General features: G+C 37.0%; 1 protein-coding gene and 1 long non-coding RNA gene across 6 annotated transcripts in view; one reads left to right on the forward strand and one right to left on the reverse strand.

Moving 5' to 3' along the window:
* Positions 1 to 1,299: 1,299 nt before the first annotated feature.
* Positions 1,300 to 19,127, forward strand: LOC125961127 (uncharacterized). The gene is made up of 3 exons (XR_007471465.1): positions 1,300 to 1,409; positions 16,335 to 16,387; positions 18,666 to 19,127. It is a non-coding gene; the product is annotated as an uncharacterized LOC125961127 (long non-coding RNA).
* The window catches only part of PARG (poly(ADP-ribose) glycohydrolase), a 111,065-nt gene continuing 89,989 nt past the window's right edge, over positions 3,445 to 24,520 (reverse strand). For all 5 annotated transcript variants that reach the window (XM_049697386.1, XM_049697388.1, XM_049697385.1 and 2 more), the window contains 4 exons: positions 23,308 to 23,416; positions 16,107 to 16,212; positions 5,183 to 5,311; positions 3,445 to 4,487 (listed from right to left, as the gene is read on the reverse strand). In XM_049697386.1, coding sequence (XP_049553343.1) covers positions 4,333 to 4,487; positions 5,183 to 5,311; positions 16,107 to 16,212; positions 23,308 to 23,416 — 499 coding nt within the window. In that variant the 3' untranslated portion in view covers positions 3,445 to 4,332. The remainder of the gene's footprint in view (positions 4,488 to 5,182; positions 5,312 to 16,106; positions 16,213 to 23,307; positions 23,417 to 24,520) is intronic.

Consider the following 24,520-nt stretch of genomic DNA (forward strand, 5'->3'; position numbering starts at 1 on the left):
TTTTTCTAGGTTGAATTGCAACACAGTAGTGAAAAGAAAATGATATTTGTGGGGTTTTTTGCATCACCCTCTCTCTGTGCCTCAGTTTAGATCTGAGTGCAGAGGACAAGTCATTCATCTTTGCATCCCTGAGCAGACAGTTCAATGGTTGCCCAGAGAAGGCACTTGTGTCTGTGAATATGTGAATGAATGGAAGGACGGTGGTCCTCAGAACCTTCAAGGCATCTTCTTATTTGAGCTCTCTTGAGGGAAGATGGAAACTAGGAAAAGGAAATGAACAGGAAACATGACCTCAGGAACCTGGCAAGGAAGAAAAACTAAGGCATCCTGAATTCTCTTTACCTTTGGAAAGTTCCTTATGCCTGTGACCATTTCTACATGCCTAACACCTAATGTGGGATAACGAATCTATATGCAAAAACTTTAACCAAATACCTAAGACACACATTTTTAAAATGAGAGCATGGGGCTTCCCTGGTGGTGCAGTGGTTAGGAATCCGCCTGCCAATGCAGGGGACACAGGTTCCAGCCCTGGTCCAGGAAGATCCCACATGCCACGGAGCAACTAGGCCCATGCACCAAAACTACTGAGCCTGTGCTCTAGAGCCCATGAGCCACAACTACTGAGCCCGCATGCCACAACTACTGAAGCCCATGCACCTAGAGCCTGTGCTCTGCAACAAGAGAAACCACTGCAGTGAGAAGCCCGCACACTGCAACGAAGAGTAGCCCCCGCTCTCTGCAACTAGAGAAAGCCCGTCTGGAGCAATGAAGATCCAACGGAGCCAAAAATAAATAAATGAAATAAATTAAAAAATAAATAAAATGAGAGTATGTATATTAGGTGGTACCAAGGGGATCAAAATTTCTTTATTCTCTTCCTAGAAAAATCATGTAAACATTAGCACAGATCTCTCCTTATCCCCCAGGTTCAAAATCATCATGACCTGTTAGCCCTACATTTAAAATAAACAGTCAGAAAAAATAAAACCAGTTATCAGATGAACAGTTTTGGTTGTCTTCTTTGGGAAAGCTTGCACTTTAAAGGCTCAGTAGGTCTGTGTGAATCTGGTGAGGAGGGACTAAGGGGACTCCAGTGGGCACGGAGCACAGCAGTGGGTCAGTGGATTCCGGCAGTTTGTTCTAATAAGTATCACATTAGGACCCACTTCCAGCCCCCAAAGGACAGGATTAAATATTCTGAGCTCACGTTCCAGGAATGGCTGGTCTTTCCCTTCCCTCCAGAAAAAGGACTGGGGCAGATCCACAGGGTTGAGAGGAGGAAGGACACACCTTCTTAACCTTTGTTTGTCTTTAAAGCAGACTTCCTAGGATGCACTTCTTCCTTACATCAGAAAAAAAGCCATGAACATGCAGCCACATGGATTGGAGAAGACAGAAGAAAACAGGTGAGAATCTATGCAATTGCTTCTCTTCCTGTTGAAGTGCTAAAGAATATAATCCAGTGACTTTTTTGTTCCGTCATATTCTTGGAGTGGGGCAACTTAATGCTTGGTTTCCAAAGCAATATATTATTGGCTAAGTACCTGACATAGCAATCCTGGAGCTTGGTTAGATCTTCTTTTCAATCTCACTTTCAAATACCTATCTTCTTGCCTTTAGTGTCACTTCAACCAGGAAGAAAAGAGGTAAGTCTCAGAGACCATTTAATATACCCCACTGATAACCAGTTATTTATGATGAAGAATAAGCTGTACTACGAACTTGGTAGAGAACAAGAGTGTCAGAACCTTTGCTCTATCAGATTACAAAGTAAGTCTCCTTTCATAATGAACTCCTGGAAGTTGAGATGGTACTCCCTAACGTCTGGGCATCTGTTAGCCCATGGGTAAAACGGGCTAAAATATATAAAGCAATGAGCACAGTCCCTAGTGTACAGTAGGTGCCCCATACATGTTTCTGGTCAACTAAAATAGTTGGCATTTATTAAGGACCAACTGAGTGCCAGACCCTATGCTCGTTGCTTTATATACAGTATTTCTTGGTAGGTGCTAATAACCCATTTTCTAAATGAGTTAAGTAAGGCTCAGCAATTCAGTTTATCCAAAGGTTAAAATGTTAGCTGGGGATACAGTTAGCAATTGAACCCAGCTGGCCTGATTTTAAATCTCACGCCCTTTCCATTAGTCCACATTGTTTCCTTAAACTGTTATTGTACATTTGAGTGAGCTAGATAGAAAGTGAAAAGCAAGTGAGTTATATTAAAAACCTAAGAATTCTAAACTGAAAATATCCTTTCATGCCTCAGTAGATTAAAGAAGGGAAGGGTAAACAACATGTAATAAAAGAAACCCTAAATGGAAGAGAACAAAAAGGTGCTGTTAAATGTCTTAAAATAGATACAAATGTTAGTTCAGTGTCTGATTTTGTCCCTCTTTTTACAGAGGGCCTTTAGGAACAAAGGAATCATGTTCTCTCCACCACCCTCCCCACCACAAAAAATGGACATTATTTCTCTCTATACATTCCTCATGATTAAACCGTCCCAATTCAAGAATGTACTGGGACAAAGAAGTAGGCAGGCTTTTATTCTTGAAAACCCCTCAATAGAAGAAAGGCAGTCAGGAAGATGGCCTGGTCACCAACCTGTTCAGTACTAAGAGCTGAGTCTTAGTACCTGTATTCTGTAATATTAGGCTGGGGGGTCTTCTTACCTGGACTCAATGATTTCTCTACCACATGAACCTCCTAAACTGTTCATGCAACATTTTAAAGAACTCTTTACTTAGTCTTGGGGCTAGATAAGAGGGAAAGAATATAGAGATAGATAAAAAGAACTGAAATATACCATGAATGCTTAACCAAAGCATGGAATGGGTTGGGAAGGAAAGAAAAGACTTTAGTACCAGTAGAAATAAAGCCAGACATCTTGGACTCAGAGATGATGAAAAATCTTAAAAAACTTCATCAGTGACAAGTGGCTGCCTTCAGGTGCCAAATTCCACTAACCTCTCAATCTCTATATAAACAAAAAGAGTTGCAGATGCTGGCCAAGGCCCCATTTTTTCCCTGCCAATATTGATACCAGGTGTTTGGACCATCTACTTAAAGCTCCTTATTAATAGGATTTGACCACCAATAGCTTTTCCTGACAGTTGACTATAAACTAGAACTTCAACAGTATGGTTTAGAATTACTTTAGAAATATAAATAAGTGCTTCTGTGCTTAAACTCTACTCTCAGTTAACACAGAATTGACATTGGCTTTAACTTCTGAGAGACATTATTATTTATGTTTGTTGCCCATTTTAAATGGACACAATTGTAAATAAAGAATTTTAAACAGAGCCCCTAATAAAGCCTAAACCTAATCATTTCCACAATTACAGTTTTATTTAGATTTTATGTGCTTGCATGTAGACACACTTAAAGAACATATATTTTTATATATATGAAATATAGATGATATGGGAGTTTGACAAATGATTTGTTAATGAAAATTTATTAACTATATAACCTTTGAGTACTAGAGAAACTTCACTATGTACAGATCACCATGAAGTTCCCAGTTTCTAAACTCTGGTTATATGAATATGCCTCAAGCACCAAGGAACAAACAATAATCCTAATTCAAAAAGAAAGAAAAAAAAAACCCCAAGAAACAAAAGATCCTTCAAGTCTCTTGAATCTGTTTGTTTTTTAAACACCATTTGGGAAACTCTTTTATTCTACATTTCCTTCCATTTAGGTCAGTTTCCAAAAACAGTATCAATAAAAATTGATCAGGGAAAAAGGACAGACAAACCATTACAGATAAAGGTGATGTCACTAAATAACTTTCTGGAAATTATTCTGCCTTAAATACAAAACTTTTAACGCAGGGGATCTGCATTATGTAACATGTATGAAAAAAAAAACCCCAACTCTTAATTTTCAAAAATCAAAAACTCCAACAATGCAATCATAAGAAGAGTAGGGGGTGAAAGGCTCACAGGGAGATCTTTAGCAGACCCAGTTAGTTAAACAGATTCTAGGATTTCACCTTCTTCCCTAGCATCTGCTAGCTGCAGAGGCAATTTGTATAATATACAGGCATCAAAAAAGAGACCTGACAGGCTGAGCACAAACTTTCATGAAATTTCACAAGAAATCTTATGGGCAAAAGAAAGAAAAATCAAAGAATGAAGACTGAAATAGAAAAAAATGGAAACAAAATATGTCTGAATCTATGTTTGTGGAAGGGACCGCATCCTTGCCTACAAATGTGGATTATATACACATTTATATTAAGTCAGTTCATATGTTACACCTGACAGTTCAGAAAGGATGTTTCTCATGAGAGGTGGAAGGAGGTTCTATTCACTTGGATCCTCAGGCCCCAGTCCTTTGTCCTGGCTGGTTGGTGGTCTCCGCACAAGACTCAACAGCTTGGTATATGAATGGATAAAGCTTGATGTCTGGTCCAGGGGTGGAACAGTTTCTACATTCTTCATTGTAATATCGTAGCAACAGCTTATATACTTCTCCTGAAGAGCAGAAAGCCAGACCAATTTGCACATTAAGGTATGCAGATGGGTAAAACTACTACAGAACACTTCAGTTTTATCTTAATCTAAATAATATATGCTCACATTTGGCTTTTGAAAATAGAGCATGAAGGCTTTATTTTAAAAAGCCTGGAAGGCTTTCCTGATATAAAGTTAAAATTTTTTAGAATACCTTAAAGAAACTACTTATTAGTTCATAATTACAGCAGGCTATACATGGTACACCATCCATGCATTGTTTTGGGAGTTCGTGGCAACTCTAATTTTACATTTCGCTCCCATATAGCAAGGCCTTTCAGGTCCAGCTGAAACAGTAGATGGAGGATGCTGGCATGTCTGATAAACATGACTCAGAGTGAGGCCGCTTAGGTTTTAACTTACCCGCCAATACCTTCCCTCTTTCAGTTTTCTATACACACAAAAGTAAAAAATGGACACTAACTCCAACTTCTCGGCCTTAAATTAATAAGCTGACATACTCATTTAAGATTGAGGAGGAAAGTTTGCCAGAAAAAGATTCTGCAAGTATTGCCCCTCTAAGACCTTGTCGCCCCATCAAAGTCACACTTCCATTTTTTCTTATCCACTATGATCTATCCAGATTTAGCAAGTGCTCCTTCTGGATGGTGTACAATCCATCTAGATACCAAGTGTCAAGACTATCCCCTACTTACCAACAGTCAGTTTCCTTTCAGTAAGGAACGTGTGCATGCTGTAAATGTCTCTCATCAATTCTGAGTCCCCAAAGGTGAAATAAACCACATCTCGCTCAGCTACAGCAGCTGCCAGTATCTGTATTAAGGCTGTAGCAAAGAGAAGAAACACAACTATATTATGACACTTCACATCAAGATACCTTCTGTTCTTTCAACCAGGTAAATTATAGCTGGTGTGTCATAGCTTTATCCTGGATTAAAGATTTATAAACCTAATATACACGTTATTAGCAATGGCAAATACAGGATGAATATAAATCATCTAGTTTTGTGACTTAACAGACATGCTGCTGAGAATATCATCAAGCCACAGAATTCCCACGTAAGTAAGCATCTTTGTGGGAAAACAAAGGAAGGTGCATCTGAGGCAGCACAGTTAAGGTACTGAAGTGGTATTTTTTTTTTTTTTCACTTACACTAATCTGGAACTAAAATTTTTGTGTTTGCTTGCTTGATTTAATTATTTTATCTTATACATAGTCATTGTTTTTTTTTTCTGTCAAAGGAGTCTCTGTGATTTCCCATGAGCAATATACTTGGGAGGTTCTACTGTTCTCATTAACCCTACAGCAAGCAAGCATTCTCAAAAATGGGTTAGAGAAGACATCCTTATCCCTCCTGCACTCCCACCTCCACCCAATCACTACAGCATGGAGTGAATGTTACTGAAAACATTGGACAGTTAACTCTGGTGTACTGGAAAAGGAAAATCATTGAGAACCACTGTCCCCACAAATCAGAGTTACAAATCACTCAGCCTGGAGTATATTTCCAAAAGTTAAATTCCTTTATAATCTTAATCTCAATAGACAAAATTTATTTTTTTTATTATTTTTAAAAATAAATTTATTTATTTTATGTATTTTGGGCTGCATTGGGTTGCATTGGGTCTTCGTCGCTACGCATGGGCTTTTCTCTAGATGCAGAGAGTGGGGGCTACTCTTTGTTGCTATGTGCAGGCTTCTCACTGTGGTGGCTTCTCTTGTTGAGGAGCACAAGCTCTAGGCGCACAGGCTCACTAGTTGTGGTGCACGGGCTTAGTTGCTCCATGGCATGTGGGATCTTCCTGGACCCAGGCTCCAACCCGTGTCCCCTGCATTGGCAGGTAGATTCTTAACCACTGCGCCAGTGAAGCCCGACAAAATTTACTTTAAATAACAAAAATGAACAAAGGTACAATAAATGCCCTTTTGCTAGTAACATATCTTTTCCTTCATAAAATGGGAGGTGGGAATCAAACTAAAACACTATGGAGGATAAATATAGTTTTGATTTTTTGAGAGCATGTTAATATTCTACATATTCAAAACAAAATTAAAACAATAAGAATGGGAATGGGGAGGAACCTGTAACTGAAAGCAAAGTAAAACAAATGAGCCTAATTTTATTTCAAAAGAATAGCACTACAGGGAAAGGAAAAATGAAAGGATGAAAGTAAGAACTAATCCAAGTAACTTATGAACACAATGTTTGACTAATATGCCTTCAGTCTTGGGCGAGGAAAGAATTGCAAACAATTCCCAGACTCTTTTTACTAGATTTGCTTACCACAGTAGTACAGGTGAAGCAATTCTGAAACTATTTTAAAATATATTTCAGGACTGAACAAATGAGTTAATTTGTTGATGTTGCTGGCAGCTGTAGTTCTCAGTATGGAAGAGGGAATACAACACGGAATGGGAAAAGACAAAAAAGAACTCTGTGGTGATTGATAGATTGAAATGGAAGGCACTGGTATGTACTCATGACTTCTAAAATATGTACATTTGAGTGTGTGTGTGAGAGAGAGAGTGTGTGTGTGTGTGTATGTGCATTTCTTAGTTTTGTCTGCTGAAAGGGCCAAAAAGAAGACATCTTAGTAGCAGTGAACACATCTAGTGCCCAGATCTTGGTATCTAATACCATTCCACCTAACAGAGCTGTATTCCTCAGGGAACACCTGATTCCATGGTTAGGACAGGACAGGTACAAGATGAACCCAGAATGTTTTATTATACCAGAAAGTGAAGAAGTGCTCAAAAACAGGAAAACTGATGGATGTTTGTCACAAGAATATAGGAGCCAGTTTGAAGGAGCTCCTACTAGCCAAATCTGGACAAGCATCAAAATATTATGTACAGTAATAACTTACAAATCACTGAAAAAATATAAATTCCTGAGTTCACAATGATAATATATAATAAATAGAGTGAAAGAAGGGCTTTTACTCACAGGAGAAAGCCAAAGACTAACTGGTTAAGTCGGGAGGGAGTGCTAGAACGAGATAATCCTCTTTTTGCAACCATCATGGTAAAGACTGAATCAGGCAAAGATCAATAAAGGATGCTAAACCTAAGGGAAATTTTGTCTCAAAGTGTCTTCCTACAGACTACTTAATTAACTACAAGAGAGGAAAAAAACTCTGCAACAGTGGAAAAATCAGATAACACCTTGACTGGGTGATCAAAATTAACATCACTAATGGGGTCAGATGACTACTAAGTGCCTCCAGACACCATCACCTATAGGTACTGCTCTGATCAAGAATGCATACTATAACCCTAATTATGAGGGAACAGCAGATAAACTCAAGGAATGTTGTATTCTTCAAACATGTCAATGTCATAAAAGAAAGACAAAGAAAGGCTGTGGAAATACCCAGATTCAAAAGGAGGCTCAGACATTAACTAAATGCAATACCTGACCCTGGACCCTGTATTGGAGGGCAAAATGGCTACAACGGGTTTGATTAGGGCACCTGATAAAACTGCAACACGGATGAGAAGATTAAAATATTATATCAATGTACATTTATGAATTTATAACTGTAATGTGTTTATATAAGAGAATAGGAAAAACACACTTAAGTATTTAGCAAAGGGGGTATAATGTATGTAACTTAAGCTCAAATCATTCAGAAAAAAATTGTATATAATACACAAGCATATATGTACATAAACATACACAGAGTTGTTTAACTTTTTGTAACTTTTTGTAAATTTGAAATTTTCAAATAAAAGTTTAAAAATTATGTAGGAAGGAAAAATATTTTTAAGATGAACTAGTAAATTTGATATAGCTGAATATCTCCAAATTTGGGAAACAATGTAAGACATTAGAATACATGTGATATTCTAAAATACCAAAGTATTTCCTAATTTCCAAACTAATATTTATTGAGTATCCCCAACAAGTAAGGTACCATGACTAGGCCTCATTAATCTTGGAGTGTTGAAAGTAATTATCTCAAAATAGAGATGTTTTAATTAAAACCACTCAACCAACTTGTACATACATTAAAGCTTCAGTGCACTCAATTTTAAAAGGTTCCTAATTAACCTAAACTACATATAAAAAGGGAAACCAATGAATCGTCATCTTCTTCTACCAGAGGTATCATTTTTTTATCTTTGGGTTTGAATGAAATTTGGCTTTAAGTATTTCCTATTTAAGAGACAGAGAGGAGAGAGAGACCCAAAGAAAAGTCCTTTTAGTCCTACTTCGTCCTTACATACAGAAATACTAGATCACTGGTCATTTGCCATTTACGAAATAAAATATTAATAAAAACATTTAAAATGTATCTCCCTATAGAGTTTAAGTTTTAAATGCTTCACAGGCCACTTTGTCCCTGTGGATAGGCTCCTGGAGCTAAGCTTGACAGATCTACCAAAAAAGAGGCTGGATCCTAATAAGAGAACCAGTTCATATTACATTCTTGATTTCACATCCATTTCTGTTTGGGTACACATGGTAACAAAAGCTGGGACTGGAGACTGAAGACCTGAACTCAGGCCTTGCCCTTCTGCTAGCTATCTAAGCTCTATGACTTTGGCCAAGTCACTTAACTCTCCTGCCTGCATTTTCGCCATCTGTGCAATGAAGAAGTTGAATCAGATGATCCCTAAAGACTCTTTCAGAGTATAATTCCATAATCTGTTATAACTTTTCTCCTTGCATTGGATATTAGACTATAAATACACAAAGGAAATTTTCAGAAATTTAAATTAATCTTGACCTTAAATACATCAGTAATCACTAACAAAAGATCATTTTAAACAGAACTGTCTTCAGACCTCACTACATCCCCAAGATCTTTGCACATCTAGACAATTACGTCTTGCAATTTAAGTGAACTCTCCTGTTATCACAATTTAGATGAGAATAAATCACAAATCTAATAGGGTGTATGGACTGACTCCAAGTATGATATAAAACCATCAAATTCTAACTTCAAGCACAACTAGGTGCCAAAATAATCACTTAAATTAACCTGCAGGGAGCTTGGTTTTAATTTTCCTTTTGGCATCAATGTTAAGCTGTGAAAATTCTTCAAATAAATATGAATAATGTCAAAAAACAATTCACAGTGTCCTCTTGTAACAAATGAACCAAACAAAAAATGAGTAAAACCATGGATACTTTATACCACAGGTATGGTCTGAGGCCATTAGCATGTAACATTAGTAACAACTGCTAACACTGAGCTCTATATTGTAGCATGCTGAACGTTCTAGCAGCTTTTTTTAAAGGACAAACTCAAGATTCACAAGGATTAACTCACTTAATCCTTACAAAAACTGAATAAATGTTAGTATTATTTCCATTTTGAAAATCAGGAAATAAAGGCACCAAAAGATTAATTAACCTGTCTAAGGTCACAAAGCCAGAAAGCGGTGGAGCTGAAATTTCTATTTGTCAAATAGAAATTCATTAAGCTTATTTTATTTGCAAGTCACTATTAGGTAGTGAAGGTAGGGAATGGGGATAGAAAAGAAAATGCACAGGACTGCATCAAGATAGCTTCAAATTATGGTAAGCTAGCAATGGCATAGTCTTTCACAAGTCAGATAACACAGTATGGAGAGGTACAAAAAATAAACACTGAGGATATGCAATGAGAAATTGACAAAAACACAACAGAAAGAACTTTAGAGCACCACTTGATTCCTTCGGAAAGCAGGCAGACAAAACTAGAAAAATATAGGGTCTGATCTAATAGGTATAGAATCTAACAAAGTATAAATTCTATACCCTTCAGAGACATCTTTTCAAGTGCCAACATAATATATACAACAATTATGTTAGGCCACAAGTAAAAGCCCAAAAAACTCTTAAAAAGTAGAGATAATTTTATCTATACTCTTTGATTACAATGCAATAAAATTAGAAATAAGAGATGAAACAAACATAATTTGCTTTAAAAACTATTTAGAAATGGTTTCAAGTTATCTCCTAAAAATCTCATGGGCGCCTGGTGGTACACTTAGGGGGCAGGAGCCCACTCAACAGTCTCTACTGAGATGGGATAAATAATGCTGCAAAAAACAAACAAAAAAAGCAAAAAACAGTGCTTCTACTCTATCTAACAATGAGAAAAGGCCAAGTAATCTACAGAATCATAACTTTTCCTGAGTCTACCAGAGAGCTGAGTTTTCAGGGCAACCAAAGTACAACAAGCTCTACCAAGAAGAGACAAAACACATGAACTATTATCTTGAAAGAACACAGGAGAAAGAGGTAACTACCATAGAAATGGGTGAGAATAAAATTTTGAAAGCCAAGTGTGAACTGGAGGTGGGGGTAGTGTCACTTTGTAATAGCTATAAGCCCCAGAAAGGAGAATTCACATTCACTCAAAAGCTCTTTTCCACGGGCCTCCAGAGGGTCCTCAGAAAGATGAGGGGCCAGGCAGGAGGACAGAGAGAGCCCCTTTGGTTCCACAAGCCTGCAGGAGGTAACTGGCTGCTGCTGGAGGACAGGCATCAAGCCCCTCTTCCCTATGTCCCTTCTTTCCTACCCTCTGGCTCATAGGGCCATTGGCTGTCTGGGGCAGAAAGCTGTTAATCAATGTCTGTTGAATGAATGAATATATGAAAAATATTCTCTTACTAGTTGTTAGCATAACGTACAATGAAAGCCATTCAAAATTAAATTGTTACAAACTGAAAAACTCATGCACAGTTAGGCAACAAGCATGTTAAAAAATATTTAGCCTTATTTCTAATAAAAGAAAGGTAAGTTTAAGGGTTTATTATATGCCCATGTTCTCCCTCCATGAAGTTTTTTGTTTGCTTGTTTTAACTGTCCTTCCTCCCTTCTTTCTTATAGGGTAGGGATAGCATCTGATGGTTCAGATGAGTCTTCCTGAAACATTACTAAGACATAGGGACAGATAAAGATGGCCAGTTCAGAGAAGTTAATATTGGCCCTGTCTTTATCTGCTCTCAAAGGGTTTTTGTTTACCAACTTTATTTAATCTATCAATACTTTGAACTGGACCATAGCTTCTGATTCTTCTCTGTGCACCCGCTCTGCCTCTCTAATGTTGGTTCATCAGCGAACATGTCTTTATTAATGCTCTCTTCTCTTGGAAATTAATCTAGGATTTAAATGCTCCCTTGCTTATATATGCTATGTGGCTAATGAGAAAGTGGGCTTATAAAAGAGGGGTTTTTATACAGTTCCTACGGCTGACTCTTTTTTTTTATACAATCAGAATATAATTGACATATAGCATTATATTCATTTCAGGTGTACAACATAATTAGATATTTGTATATATTGCAAAATGATCACCACAATAAATCTAGTTAACATCCACCACCACACATAGCTACATATTTTTTGTGATGAGAACTTGCAAGATTTACTCTTTTAGCAACTTTCAAATATACAATACAGTATTATTAACTATAATCACCATGCTGCACATTACATCCCCACGATTTATTCATTTTATAACTGGAAGTCTGTACCTTTTGACCTCTTTCACACATTGTGTGCACTCTCCATCCTATACCTCTGGCAACCACTGATCTGTTCTGTGTATCTATGAGCTCTTTTTTTTTTTTTTTTAAGGTTCCACATATAAGTGAGATCATATGGTATCTATCTCACTTAGCATCATTCTTTCAAGGTCATCCATGTTGTTGAGAACATTTTTAATAAGATTTTTTAAAATTACAAAAACAATAACAGATTTGATGCAACCTCTTTCAAAATATCAATGGCATTTTTCACAGAAATAAAATAATTCTAAAATTTGTATGGAAACACAAAAGACCCTAAATAGCCAAAGTAATTTTTTTTTTTTTGCTGTACACGGGCCTCACACTGTTGTGGCCTCTCCCGTTGCGGAGCACAGGCTCTGGACGCGCAGGCTCAGTGGCCATGGCTCACGGGCCCAGCCGCTCCGCGGCATGTGGGATCCTCCCGTACCGGGGCACGAACCCGTGTCCCCTGTATCGGCAGGTGAACTCTCAACTACTGCACCACCAGGGAAGCCCGCCAAAGCAATTTTTGACAAAGAATAACAAAGCTGGACAAATCACACTCCCTGATTTCAAACTACTACAAAGCTACAGTAGTCAATACAGCATGGTACTGGAACAAAAACACACACACAGATCAATGGAACTGAATAGAGAGCCCAGAAATGAACCCATATTTATATGGGCAATTAATCTATAACAAAGGAGGCAAGAATACACAATGGGGAAAAGACAGCCTCTTCAATAAATGATGTTGGGAAAACTGGACAGCTACATGCGAAAGAATTAAACTGGACCACTTTCACATACCATATACAAAAATAAATTCAAAATGGATTAAAAGTAACACCTAAAACCACGAAACTTCTAGAAGAAAACATAGGCAGTATGCTCTTTGACATAAGTCTTAGCAATATTTTTTGGATATGTCTCCTGAGACAATGAAAACAGAAGCAAAAATCAACAAATGGGACTACAGTAAACAAAAAAGCTTTTGCACAGTGAAGGAAACCAACAAAACGAAAAGGGCCACCTACTGAATGGGACAAGATATTTGCAAATGATATATCCAAAAAGGGGTTAATATCCAAAATATACAAAGAACTCATACATCTCAATGCCAAAAAAACAAACAACCAGATTAAAAACTGGCCAGAGGACCTAGATAGACATTTTTCCAAAGAAGACATACAGATGGCCAAGAGGCACATGAAAATATGCTCAACATCACTAATCATCAGGGAAATGCAAGTCAAAACCACAATGAAATTGCACCTCACACCTTTCAGAATGGCTATTATCAAAAGACAACAAATAAGTGTTGGTGAGGATGTGGAGAAAAGGGAACCCTTGTGTACTGCTGATGAGAATATATATTGATGCAATATATATGGAATACAGTATGAAGGTTCCTCAAAAAGTTAGAACTACCATACAATCCAGCAATTCCACTTCTGGGTATTTATCTGAAGAAAATGAAAACACTAATTAGGAAAGATATGTACCCCTATGTTCATTGCAGCACTATTTACAATAGCAAGATATGGACGCAATCTAAGTGCCCATCAATAGATAAGTGGATAAAGATGTGGTATATATATACAATGAAATACTACTTGGCCATAAAAAAGAATGAAATCTTGCCATTTGCAACAACATGGATGGACCTAGAGGGTATTATGCTAAGTGGAATAGAAAGACAAATACTGTATGATTTCACTTATGGGTACAATCTAAAAACAAAACAAAATTAATGAACAAACATAACCAAACAGAAACAGAGTAATAGATACAGAGAACAAACAGGTGGCTTCCAGAAGGGAGGGGGTAGGGAGGAGGAGAGAAATAGGTGAGGGGGAAGAGGTATAAACTTCCAGTTGCAAAATAAATGAGTCATGGGTATGAAATGTACAGTGTAGGGAATACAGTCAGTAATTACATAAGATCTTTGCATGGTGACAGAAGACAAATAGACTTATCATGGAGATCATTTTGAAATATACAGAAATATAGAATCACTATGTTGTATACCAGGAGCTAACGTAGTATAAGTAGGTCAATTATACTTCAGAAACAAATAAACAAACTCATAGGAAAATATGATTTTCCTTATTTTCCTAATATGATTTCTGGTAGACAGATTTCTGTCTACCAGAGGCAGGAGGTTGGGGGAAAGGGAATTAGATGAAGGTAGTCAAAAGGTACAAACCTCCAGTTATAAGATAAGTAAGTACTAGGAATGTAATGTACAACATGATAAAGATAATTAACACTGCTGTTGTACGTTATAAATGAAAGTTGCTAAGCGAGTAAAGCCTGAGAATTCTCATCACAAGGAAAACAGTTTTTTTCTACTTCTTTAATGTTGTATCTATATGAGATGATAGATATTCACTAAACCTACTTGATATTCATTTCATGATGTAAGTCAAATCATTATGTTGTACACCTTAAAATTATATAGTTCTGTATGTCAATTATATTTCAGTAAAGCTGGAAAAAACCAACAAAACAATATATGCTCACAACAGAAAAATAATCTCAATAATTGAGAAAATTACACAATGAGAATCTTGTGTATACTATACTACCCTTAATAGTCACCAGAGCAAGCAAAGCCGCAGTCTGAGAGAAAGGCTTTTATGCCATGAAGAAAAGAAACAAAATGAACACATTTATAAAGCTTCCCAAATTGTCCATCACAAATGACCAAGGCTTATGGTAGACCTGGTTTCTGGATTGATGAGATGAATCTACTCATTTATTTTACTTGAGAAAAACAGAAAAAAGTGTCTGTCATAAGATCAATAAGCCCAGAGTGAAAAACAGGTTTCCTCAAACAAATTCAGGATGATAAAGAATTTCATAAAATAAAACCCAGAAATTCCTTCTTCTATAGACCTTCAAAACACCAAAACTGACAACATGCGGTTTTTGTTTTTGAATACGAAGAAAATATGGGTGAAAGCCTTTAGAATAAAGGAATAGAGAAGATTTTTCTAAGCATGCCACAAAGATGTAAACACATAAAACATAAATCCATGTGACAACAACTCAACAGGCTGAAATACATAAACCCTATGAGTATCCTTTGTAATAAAATTATAATAGCACCTTCCTGGGTTCTGTGAGTCATTCTAATGAATTATCAAACCTTAGAGGGGTTGGTTGTGGAAAACTCCCAAGACTGGTAGCCAGCTGGTAAGAGGTGCAGGTGGGCAGGGGGACACCCCCTCCCCAGACTTGCAGCTAGAGTCTGCAGTAGGGGCAGTCTTGTGGAGGATGGGTGTCCTTAACCCGAGGGTCTGTACTAACTTCAGGGAGTTAGTGTCAAGACTGTACTGTAGCACACCCAGCTTATGTCACCAGCTGGGTTGACAAAGAATAGTAACCATGCTAAGTAATAATATAATACTATTCTCTATAACTGACACTCCTGAGAGGAAAGCAAACGTCATAATATGGTAAATGACCAATAGCTTTGTTGATAGGTTTGTGATTTTTCTACTATAAACTATAAAGGGCAAGAAATGTTTATCCTTCTTGAGTACCCAAATGCCTCCTTATCTGTGCCATTCATGCAGCTCTCCCAAGCTATAGTCCCACACACTGTGTACCTCTATTAAAGCACTCATTACTATGTGCTGCATTTGTCTATGCCTCTCTCTCATATGCTAGACTGTGAATTCCAAAGCAGGGACTACATCTTATTCACCTTTGTATTCTCAGAGCCTACCACAGTGCTTAGGCAGTGGCAGATGTGCCGTGATTTTGGTGAATGAACGAGTCAGTCATCAAATAGCTCTGTCCATAAAAAATCACTTCTGTAACCGAACGTGCTTGAATGGGTGCTTTGGCTTGAAACTTCATAGTAATTTTGGCCTCTTCCCTCTCTTTATTCAACTAAATACTGTGTCTTATAGATCAGAGATAAGTGACCTCTGCAGGTAAATAGTAAATAAAAATACGGATTCCTTCATATACAATAAGAAAAAAAAGGATGGTGTCAAATATTCTTTTTCTCTTCTTTTAGATCTTTGTGGTTTGTGGTTAGAAATCCGGTTTGAAGGACTAACTCTTCTCCTTAGTCAAAATACTATTATCCTTCTTATAACAACTGATTCACTCACCTTTTAATCTAGCATCGCCCCCAAAGGCACCACAGCCCCAGTTTCCTGTGGCCACTGCAGAAAGATTCTCTGAAGAAACTCCAGGACGAAGAAATCCACAGTAAGCCTGCAGGATGAAGGAAATATCAAAGCACGTGAATGACTAGACACTAACAGTATTTCTGACTGATGTACTAGGATCAGTATCCATTATCAAGCTTATGTTATCTCTCTCTCTTTTTTTCCTAGGGGCCAAAGTACAGGGGAAAAAGAGAAAATCCTGGGATTACACAAGGAAGAGAGTAAGAAATGATCAGTTCTATTATTTATTTGCTTTGATGCTGGGCAAATCAAAGCCCTTAAACCATTACAGGTCTCAGTTTCTTTTTCCAATTCAAACAAATATAAAGGAAAATATCAGATATTTTAAGAACTAATGGAATCCCAATCACAAACCACAAGGGATTGAAGTACAGAAAGGCATTTAAGACACTTTTATTTGAAAACTTTTGATTACCATTTTTTTCATTAAGGTAAAGAGTTACTACTATTATGCTTCCTCACCACTCTCTCTCTGAATTATTGGGACTTAGATTAATAAATGTGATTAGCTTTTAAATGTGCTTCCTGCCACTGAAATGCTTAAACAACTATAAATAAAATGAGCAAGTAACTATATATAAAAAGGATTCCTATACCTGGTTACAAGATAACCTTTAATATCCCTTCCAGCTCCAAGATTCTCTAGTTTCACAGCTCTGTTTTAAGCTAGAATATTTTAAAATTTGCCAGTAACCTGAGAAAAGTATAATATATCCTGAGGATGCTAAGTTTTAATTAAATGAACAGCTCATTTTGTATATGAGAAGACTGCAGTTTAAGGTCCCAGAGTTTCTGATTTCTATTTCTTTGCTGTCAGACAAGTTGGTCTTTCTGCCTCCAAAGGGTTCTTAGTTTTCTGAAACTATCACACTATATTAAGAGGTTTAAAATAATAGCAAAGCATGTCTCCCCTGGGCTTTCTCAAGTACCAAACCCTAAAATATAGCTTATGTATAACACTAAATAAAATAGAAAGAATGATGTGTGACAAATGTTCCCAGAGAAAAACCAAGGATAAAGAAAGATGCTTCTATGAAACCCACACATAGAAATACTGTAAATTGCTCTCTGAAGCTGCTACAAGGGTATAAAAATGTATTTTATACCTGTCTGGGTGGATTAACAAGGCTATTCCTTCCACCCCCTCCTAGGCTGTAAATCCTGACAGATATTAATTATAAGTTGGTACCAGACCATTACTCAACACTGTGGTACAGAGCTTACACTAGAACTCACAAATTACCTGTATAATCAGATGCATGGAGCATCTGAAAATCTCTTTCAGGTCAAAACTATCAAAGAGCTCAATTTTTTTGAGTAGGTTCTTGAAAGATACAGTCTCTGCCTTTATGCCAACAAGGGGGTGAACAGACTTTCTGTCAGAATAGACATAACTTTGCCACTTGCTTTCCTGTCAAATTCTCCAAATATGTCTAGAAGAAGAGGAAGATTTCTTAGCCTCCTAGTTTGTGTCATCTCTGTTTTATACCATCAGAATGGTTTTAGTTTCTTTCACACTGCTATCTCTACATATCTGGGCTAACTTTTCTTTAATGAGCAAAAGTAGCTTAGTAAGACTAAGGCCTAACAACAGAGAATTTGAAATATTTAGATTATTAGAAGCAAAATCTAACCAATTTTACTTAAAAAAAAAATCTATCTTGAAAAATGACCATAACAAAAAAACCCCTATAAAACTGAAATTAACCTGCATTTGGTGTTCTGATTAAGTAAAATAAAATGAAACTTTAAAAAAGTAATCAGATAGAAATTAAATGATATAAAATACTTACACAGTAATTAGGTATAAAGAATAACTGATGATTAAATACAAAATTCTTTTTTTATTCAAGCATAATTGATTTACAATATTATATTAGTTTCAGGTGTACAGAGTGATTCAGTATTTTTACAGAATATACTCAATGGCTGTAACTCCCTGTGCTATACAATATATCCTTGATGCTTATCTATTTTATACATAGTGGTTTGTATCTCTTAATCCCATACCCCTAATATGCCCCTCCCCGCCTTCCCTCTCCCCTTTGGTAACCACTAGTTTGTTTTCTATATCTGTGAGACTGTTTCTGTTTTGCATATACATTCATTTGTATTATTTTTTAGATTCCACATGTAAGTGATATATAGTATTTGTCTTTCTCTGTCTGACTTATTTCACCAAGCATAATATTCTCTAGGTCCATCCACTTTGCTGTAAAAGGCAGAATTTCATTCTTTTTTATGGCTGAGAAATATTTCATTGTATACATATCCATTTGTCTGTTGATGGGCAGGGCACTTGGGTTGCTTCCATATCTTGGCTACTGTTACAAAATTTTTATTCTGTTTGAACCAACCATTTCTCTATGATGGCCTAGTGGCGTGGGATGGGGGGCGCGGAGGGAGGGAGGACATTATATAATGTAAATACATTATACTGTTTGCTAAATTAATAATTTAACAATTTTTGTCCTAAAGAGTTGTTCATGACTTCCCTGGTGGCGCAGTGGTTAAGAATCCGCCTGCCAATGCAGGGGACACGGGTTCGAGCCCTGGTCTGGGAAGATCCCACATGCCGCGGAGCAACTAAGCCCGTGCACAACAACTACTGAGCCTGTGCTCTAGAGTCTGCGAGCTACAACTACTGAGACACGTGCCAAAACAACTGAAGCCCGCGTGCCTACAGCCCACGCTCCACAACAAGAGAAACCACCGCAATAAGAAGCCCACGTACTGCAACGAAGAGTAGCCCCTGCTCTCTGCAACTACAGAAAGCCTGCGGGCAGCAACAAAGACCCAACGCAACCAAAAATAAAATAAATTAATTAAAAAAAAAAGTTGTTTATATGAAATCAATCTACCATACTCGTCTAACTTAAACTAATACATAGTTGGTATTGAAAATGATTTTCTGATGTTTTAGAACACTGTGATTTCTTAAAAACAAACATAACATAAAAAGTTCCTTAATCTTTTGGAAGAGAATAAAATAATATTAATTAAGAGTCTTAAAATTATACTTAAGATTCAGTAACAGTAATTTTATAAATTTCTTCTTTTGTAAATTTCTTTTATTTAATAACAACTGTACAAAGATGTTTACTACATTATAGATAACAGAGAAAAACTTGGGACCACCTATTAGTTCAAAAACAGTGGCTAAGTCCTAGTATATCAATCCAACCAATTTTGTGGCCATTATACATATTATTATGGGGATTTCCCTGCCAGTCCAATGGTTAAGACTCTGTGCTTCTCCCGCAAGGGGCACTGGTTCAATCCCTGGTCAGGAAACTAAGATCCCTCATGCCATGTGGTGCAGCCAAAAATAGGTAGATAGATAGATTAAAAAACATCAAATTTATTTAAAAAAACATCATGAAGATCATTAGAAAGTATGAAAAGTACAATTTATGGATAAATTAAATAGATAAATACAATATTATAGGTAACTTTTGCACACATTTATATGAAAATTAGTATTCATGTGGAAAGACCTACAAAAATGAAAACAATTATTTGAAAGGTAAAATTATAGATGATTTTTTATCTTTAAAATAATTGTAACATTAGTAAATTGATTTTGCCTTTTTAAGATGCAATATAGGGACCTCCCTGGTGGCACAGTGGTTAAGAATCCGCCTGCTAATTCAGGGGGACACGGGTTCGAACCCTGGTCCGGGAAGACCCCACATGCCGCAGACCAACTAAGCCCACGCACCACAACTAGTGAGCCTGTGCTCTAGAGCCCACGAACCACAACTACTGAAGCCCGTGCACTGCAACAAAGAGTAGCCCCTGCTCGCCACAACTACAGAAAAGCCCGCACGCAGCAACGAAGACCCAACGCAGCCAAAGATAAGTTAAAAAAAATAACTATAAATAAATAAAAATTTTTTAAAGATGCAATATAAAATGAAAACACCATGTAGACCTTAGATTTCTCATATGTGAAATCAAAGACTAGATTAGGTTTCTCTATGGTTATCCTGATTCTATACATTGAGAAACTTAAGGGAAAACTCATTAAAAATGATACATTTTGAACTAATATTCCTGAAAACTAACACAGACTTCAAGAAAAGATTATAAATGATCAAATGTTGAGCTTCTTAGAAATATCAGCAGCAAGTATTGATCAGTTGTGTTAATCAAGCTCTGATTTAAGAACAGTCCCCTTCCAAATTTGGTGATAACAACAAAAAAAATCTGACTTGAATGAAATAAAACTTCTATTGCCAGGTTGTTTAAAGACTCAGTCTTTTTCTATAAAGTATGTCTTGGGGCTTCCCTGGTGGCGCAGTGGTTGAGAGTCAGCCTGCCGATGCAGGGGATGCGGGTCCGGGAGGATCCCACGTGCCGTGGAGCGGCTGGGCCCGTGAGCCATGGCCGCTGGGCCTGCGTGTCCGGAGCCTGTGCTCCGCAATGGGAGAGGCCACAGCAGGGAGAGGCCCGCGTACCGCAAAAAAAAAAAAAAAAAAAAAAAGTCTCATAAGGACTCTACCATTGTACAAATAAATGTTTTTCAGTGTTGGTAATACTTACAACTAACTTAACCTATTCACATATACCAAGGCTTCACATCTTTAAAATTTCTGTGTCTTTAAGGATGGGAAACTGAAGGTTAGTGCTATCCAAGTAAATGTAGAGAGTATCAGTTAGCCGTGGGCAATTTAAAAAGAGAAGATTTACTTATGTCCAGTGTTATCTTTTAAAAAGATCATATTTATAGATGATTTCTAAAAGTGAATGATCTAGCTCCTCCAGAAAAGTATTTGTGGGAATATAAATGTTATCATGAAAAAAAAGACTTCCCTAGTGGCACAGTGGTTAAGAATCTGCCTGCCAATGCAGGCGACATGGTCCGGGAAGATCCCACATGCTGCAGAGCAACTAAGCTCGTGCGCCATAACTACTGAGCCTGTGCTCTAGAGCCTGCAAGCCACAACTACTGAAGCCCATGCGCCTAAAGCCCATGCTCTGCAACAAGAGAAGCCACTGGAATGAGAAGCCCACGCACCGCAACAAAGAGTAGCCCCTGCTTGCTGCAACTAGAGATAAGCCCACGTGCAGCAACAAAGACCCAACGCAGCCAAAAATAAATAAATAAATATTTTAAAATGTTTAAAAAAAGGGAGCCTTTAAATGTGCGTTAATGTACGATAATGGTTAAATACATTTACTTTTCATATGCTTCTCTCCCAACTTTTCATGTTTTTCTCTGCCATAACAAAATACCATGGACTGAGTGACTTAAATAATAGACTTAATTTTCTCACAGTTTTGGAGACTAGAAGTTCAAGATCAAGGTGTCAGCATGTTTGATTTCATTTGAGACCTCTCTCCTTGGCTTGCAGATGGTCACTTTCATGCTGTGCCCTCACATGATCTTTATTCTGTGGGTATGCACCCCTGATTTTTTTTTGTATGCCCTAATCTCCTCTTCTTATTAGGATACTTGTTAGATTGGATTAGGGCACTCCCTGGCATCATTTTAACTTAATCACATCTCTATACATTCTGACCTACTGGGGTAAGGGCTTCAACATATGAATTGTGGGCGGGCCGGGGGGACCCATACCTACTGCTTATATAAATGTCTTCTAGTATCAATGACCATGTGACAATTCACATACACATCTGATGAAAAGCTAAATATAAATCTTCTTATTCTACTTGATATGCTGTGTAATAAAAACATCATGTGCTTGGAGACAACTGCTTTAAGGCAAGAGTTTAGAACAGCGAAAGCAAGCTCACAATTAAAAGGTACCTAATATAATAAAAGATATTCCTCAGTAATATCAGGTGAAAGAGAAATTATATCTGTTGATATATCAGAGAATAATGTTTTTGGATAGTTTTTATGAGAAATTACTTAAAAGAAAAATGGAATCTGTGTGTAAGTTGAACTTTGGAAAATAGTGCATTTACTCTTCAAACTTTTATGAGATTCCTTTGAGAACTTCAAACATTAAAATAACCTAATAAATTATATATTAAAAAAACATGTTTCACAGTAAATTAGATTCTTGAGTACATTAGAATATGATAATAAATGTAATTATATTTGAAATATCTACTAAGTTTTAAGTGTACTAAAGTCTTTCTGGATTATTTGGTTATTTTACTAACAATATGAGAGGCAAGGCGGTTGAGCTGGAATAAGCAGAGCACCACAGAGAGCCCATTCCTGTGGTAAGACGCAGGGAAAAGATGTGAAGATGATATACTGAACACCACACATGCCAATCCAAGGGCAGTCCCAGTCTGCCTGCAATGGTACACCTAGTCTGTCATTCCCAGAAGTCTGTGTAGGGATTGGCACATGGGTAGTCATGCAAAACCACAACCTCATTATCTTAATAATGAACTTCATGACCAAATCCTACTCATGGAAGTTAAACAATGGTTTTCAGAACTGGGTCAGTCTTCTTGGCTGTGAGAGGAACTAAAGAAGACATCAACTGTTTTGGTAAGGCCCTATCTATCTAGAGAATAGACTTAGAACACTATGACAGTTTATTTACTATGGTTAACAATAGTAAAAATTTAAACTAACAATAGGTCTGGCTCATTTTTCTATTTCTGTAACACAATGAAAAAAAAAAGAAAATGGCTATAGGAGACAAAACTAAGTAGCACAGAAAACCAGATTCCATCATAAATATGTCAAATTACCAAATAAATAATTTACATGTCAGTCTTACCTATACTAGAACAATAATGACTTGACTTTCATGGTTTATCTGTTTTAATCCTGATAAGCACACCTTGTAGAGAAAAATGTCATTGGGCAGGTCTGATAAAAACTTTCAGGGTTCATTCATTTCTATATGGTTTTACAATGATAATGTTCCAAAGCAACTAAATGTACTTGATGAGATAAATGCATGTGTGGGGCCTAATATCAAGCAACAGTCTATCTGGCATCAGTAATCAAACAATTACGAAATGGAAAGTACATCCTGTACAAGCTGACAGACACATTAAATCAGGAGAGCTGTGGGCAGACGTACTGACACTGCAAGAATTACCAGAAAACATTAATTTCAGCATTAATAAAATGGCAGTAAATAGATGACAGCTGCCAGATGAACTAAGAAATAAGGTTACTGGCCTTGTTAAGCTCGCGTCTGATTTTCTCAGGCACAAACTGGTCGAGGTAGCGTCTGAAGTGAAGGGCATCGATGGCGACGATTTCAGTGCCGCGCCGCTGCCAGTCGTCCCTGGGGCAGGACAGATGGGGGAAAATGAGGAATGGGGAAAGGCACTCATAAAATAAAACCCTCACAAGGGTCAGGTTTCTGAGACTTTGGCAGGGTTAATACATTACAAACAAACCAGTGGGTATATATCTCAGCAAATCAGGAGGGTAGAAAAACACCATTTTATTTTTAAATTCCAAGGGATACATATTGTGGACTGCCAGGCATTAAACAGTAAAATGAAAAAATAGTACGTATTATAAACAGACACATGATTAACAAGGAGTCTTCGAGGTTAAAAGATTTTGGGGGCAAACGAAAGGAATTTAGTTCTTTGTTTTCCTTCAATACTGAAGACATGGCATTTGTATCTCAACAAGACCTCATTCCTCCTTTGTTCTGAAAGAACTGCTCTAAGTATTGAGTTTGTAACATCACCATTTATTGTCCAAGAACGAATCCCAAGAAGTCAAGTTTTGTAAAAAAAATGTGTAATAATTCAGTACAAAATTCTACCTACTGTGCTCAGTTGCTGACTGGGCAAAACTATTTTTAAAAAGGCAAAGAAATCAAAGCAGACGATAACAATTTGCCCAAGGAGACAGGAAAAACTGGCTGAGATGGTGATTCTGGAAATGTGAAATTCCAAATTCCAAATATTTCATCTCTTTATAAACATGCATATACTGATATGGCAGTCAACTTTTCACACTGAAGAATACCCACAGAAACCTTCATGTTAGTCTGTAAATAATTATCAGGAATTAAACATTCACATAGATAATTGTTGCAACTACATATTTTAACCAAAACAAAGGGAAAGAGACTAGGGACTGGGCTTGAGATATTACAAAGATAAGGCTGTATGGCTACATGGGCAATAGCTGATTCTTTCTGCCACAATGGCTCTTTTGCATTGAAACACACATACATAGGCCACACACATTTTCTGTAAAAATTTACCTCTGGTAAACCAACTTACTGGGAAAGCAAAAATGTCAAAGTGTAAAAATATATTTCAATAAGAACTAGGAGACTGCAGCAGCAAAATTCAACATAGGTTCTGCTATCAACTGTTTGTGGCATCAGGCAAATTGTCCCAGCATAGGTTTCCCCCACTTAACC

This window comes from Orcinus orca, chromosome 14, assembly GCF_937001465.1.
Source record: "Orcinus orca chromosome 14, mOrcOrc1.1, whole genome shotgun sequence".
Classification (NCBI taxonomy): domain Eukaryota; kingdom Metazoa; phylum Chordata; class Mammalia; order Artiodactyla; family Delphinidae; genus Orcinus; species Orcinus orca.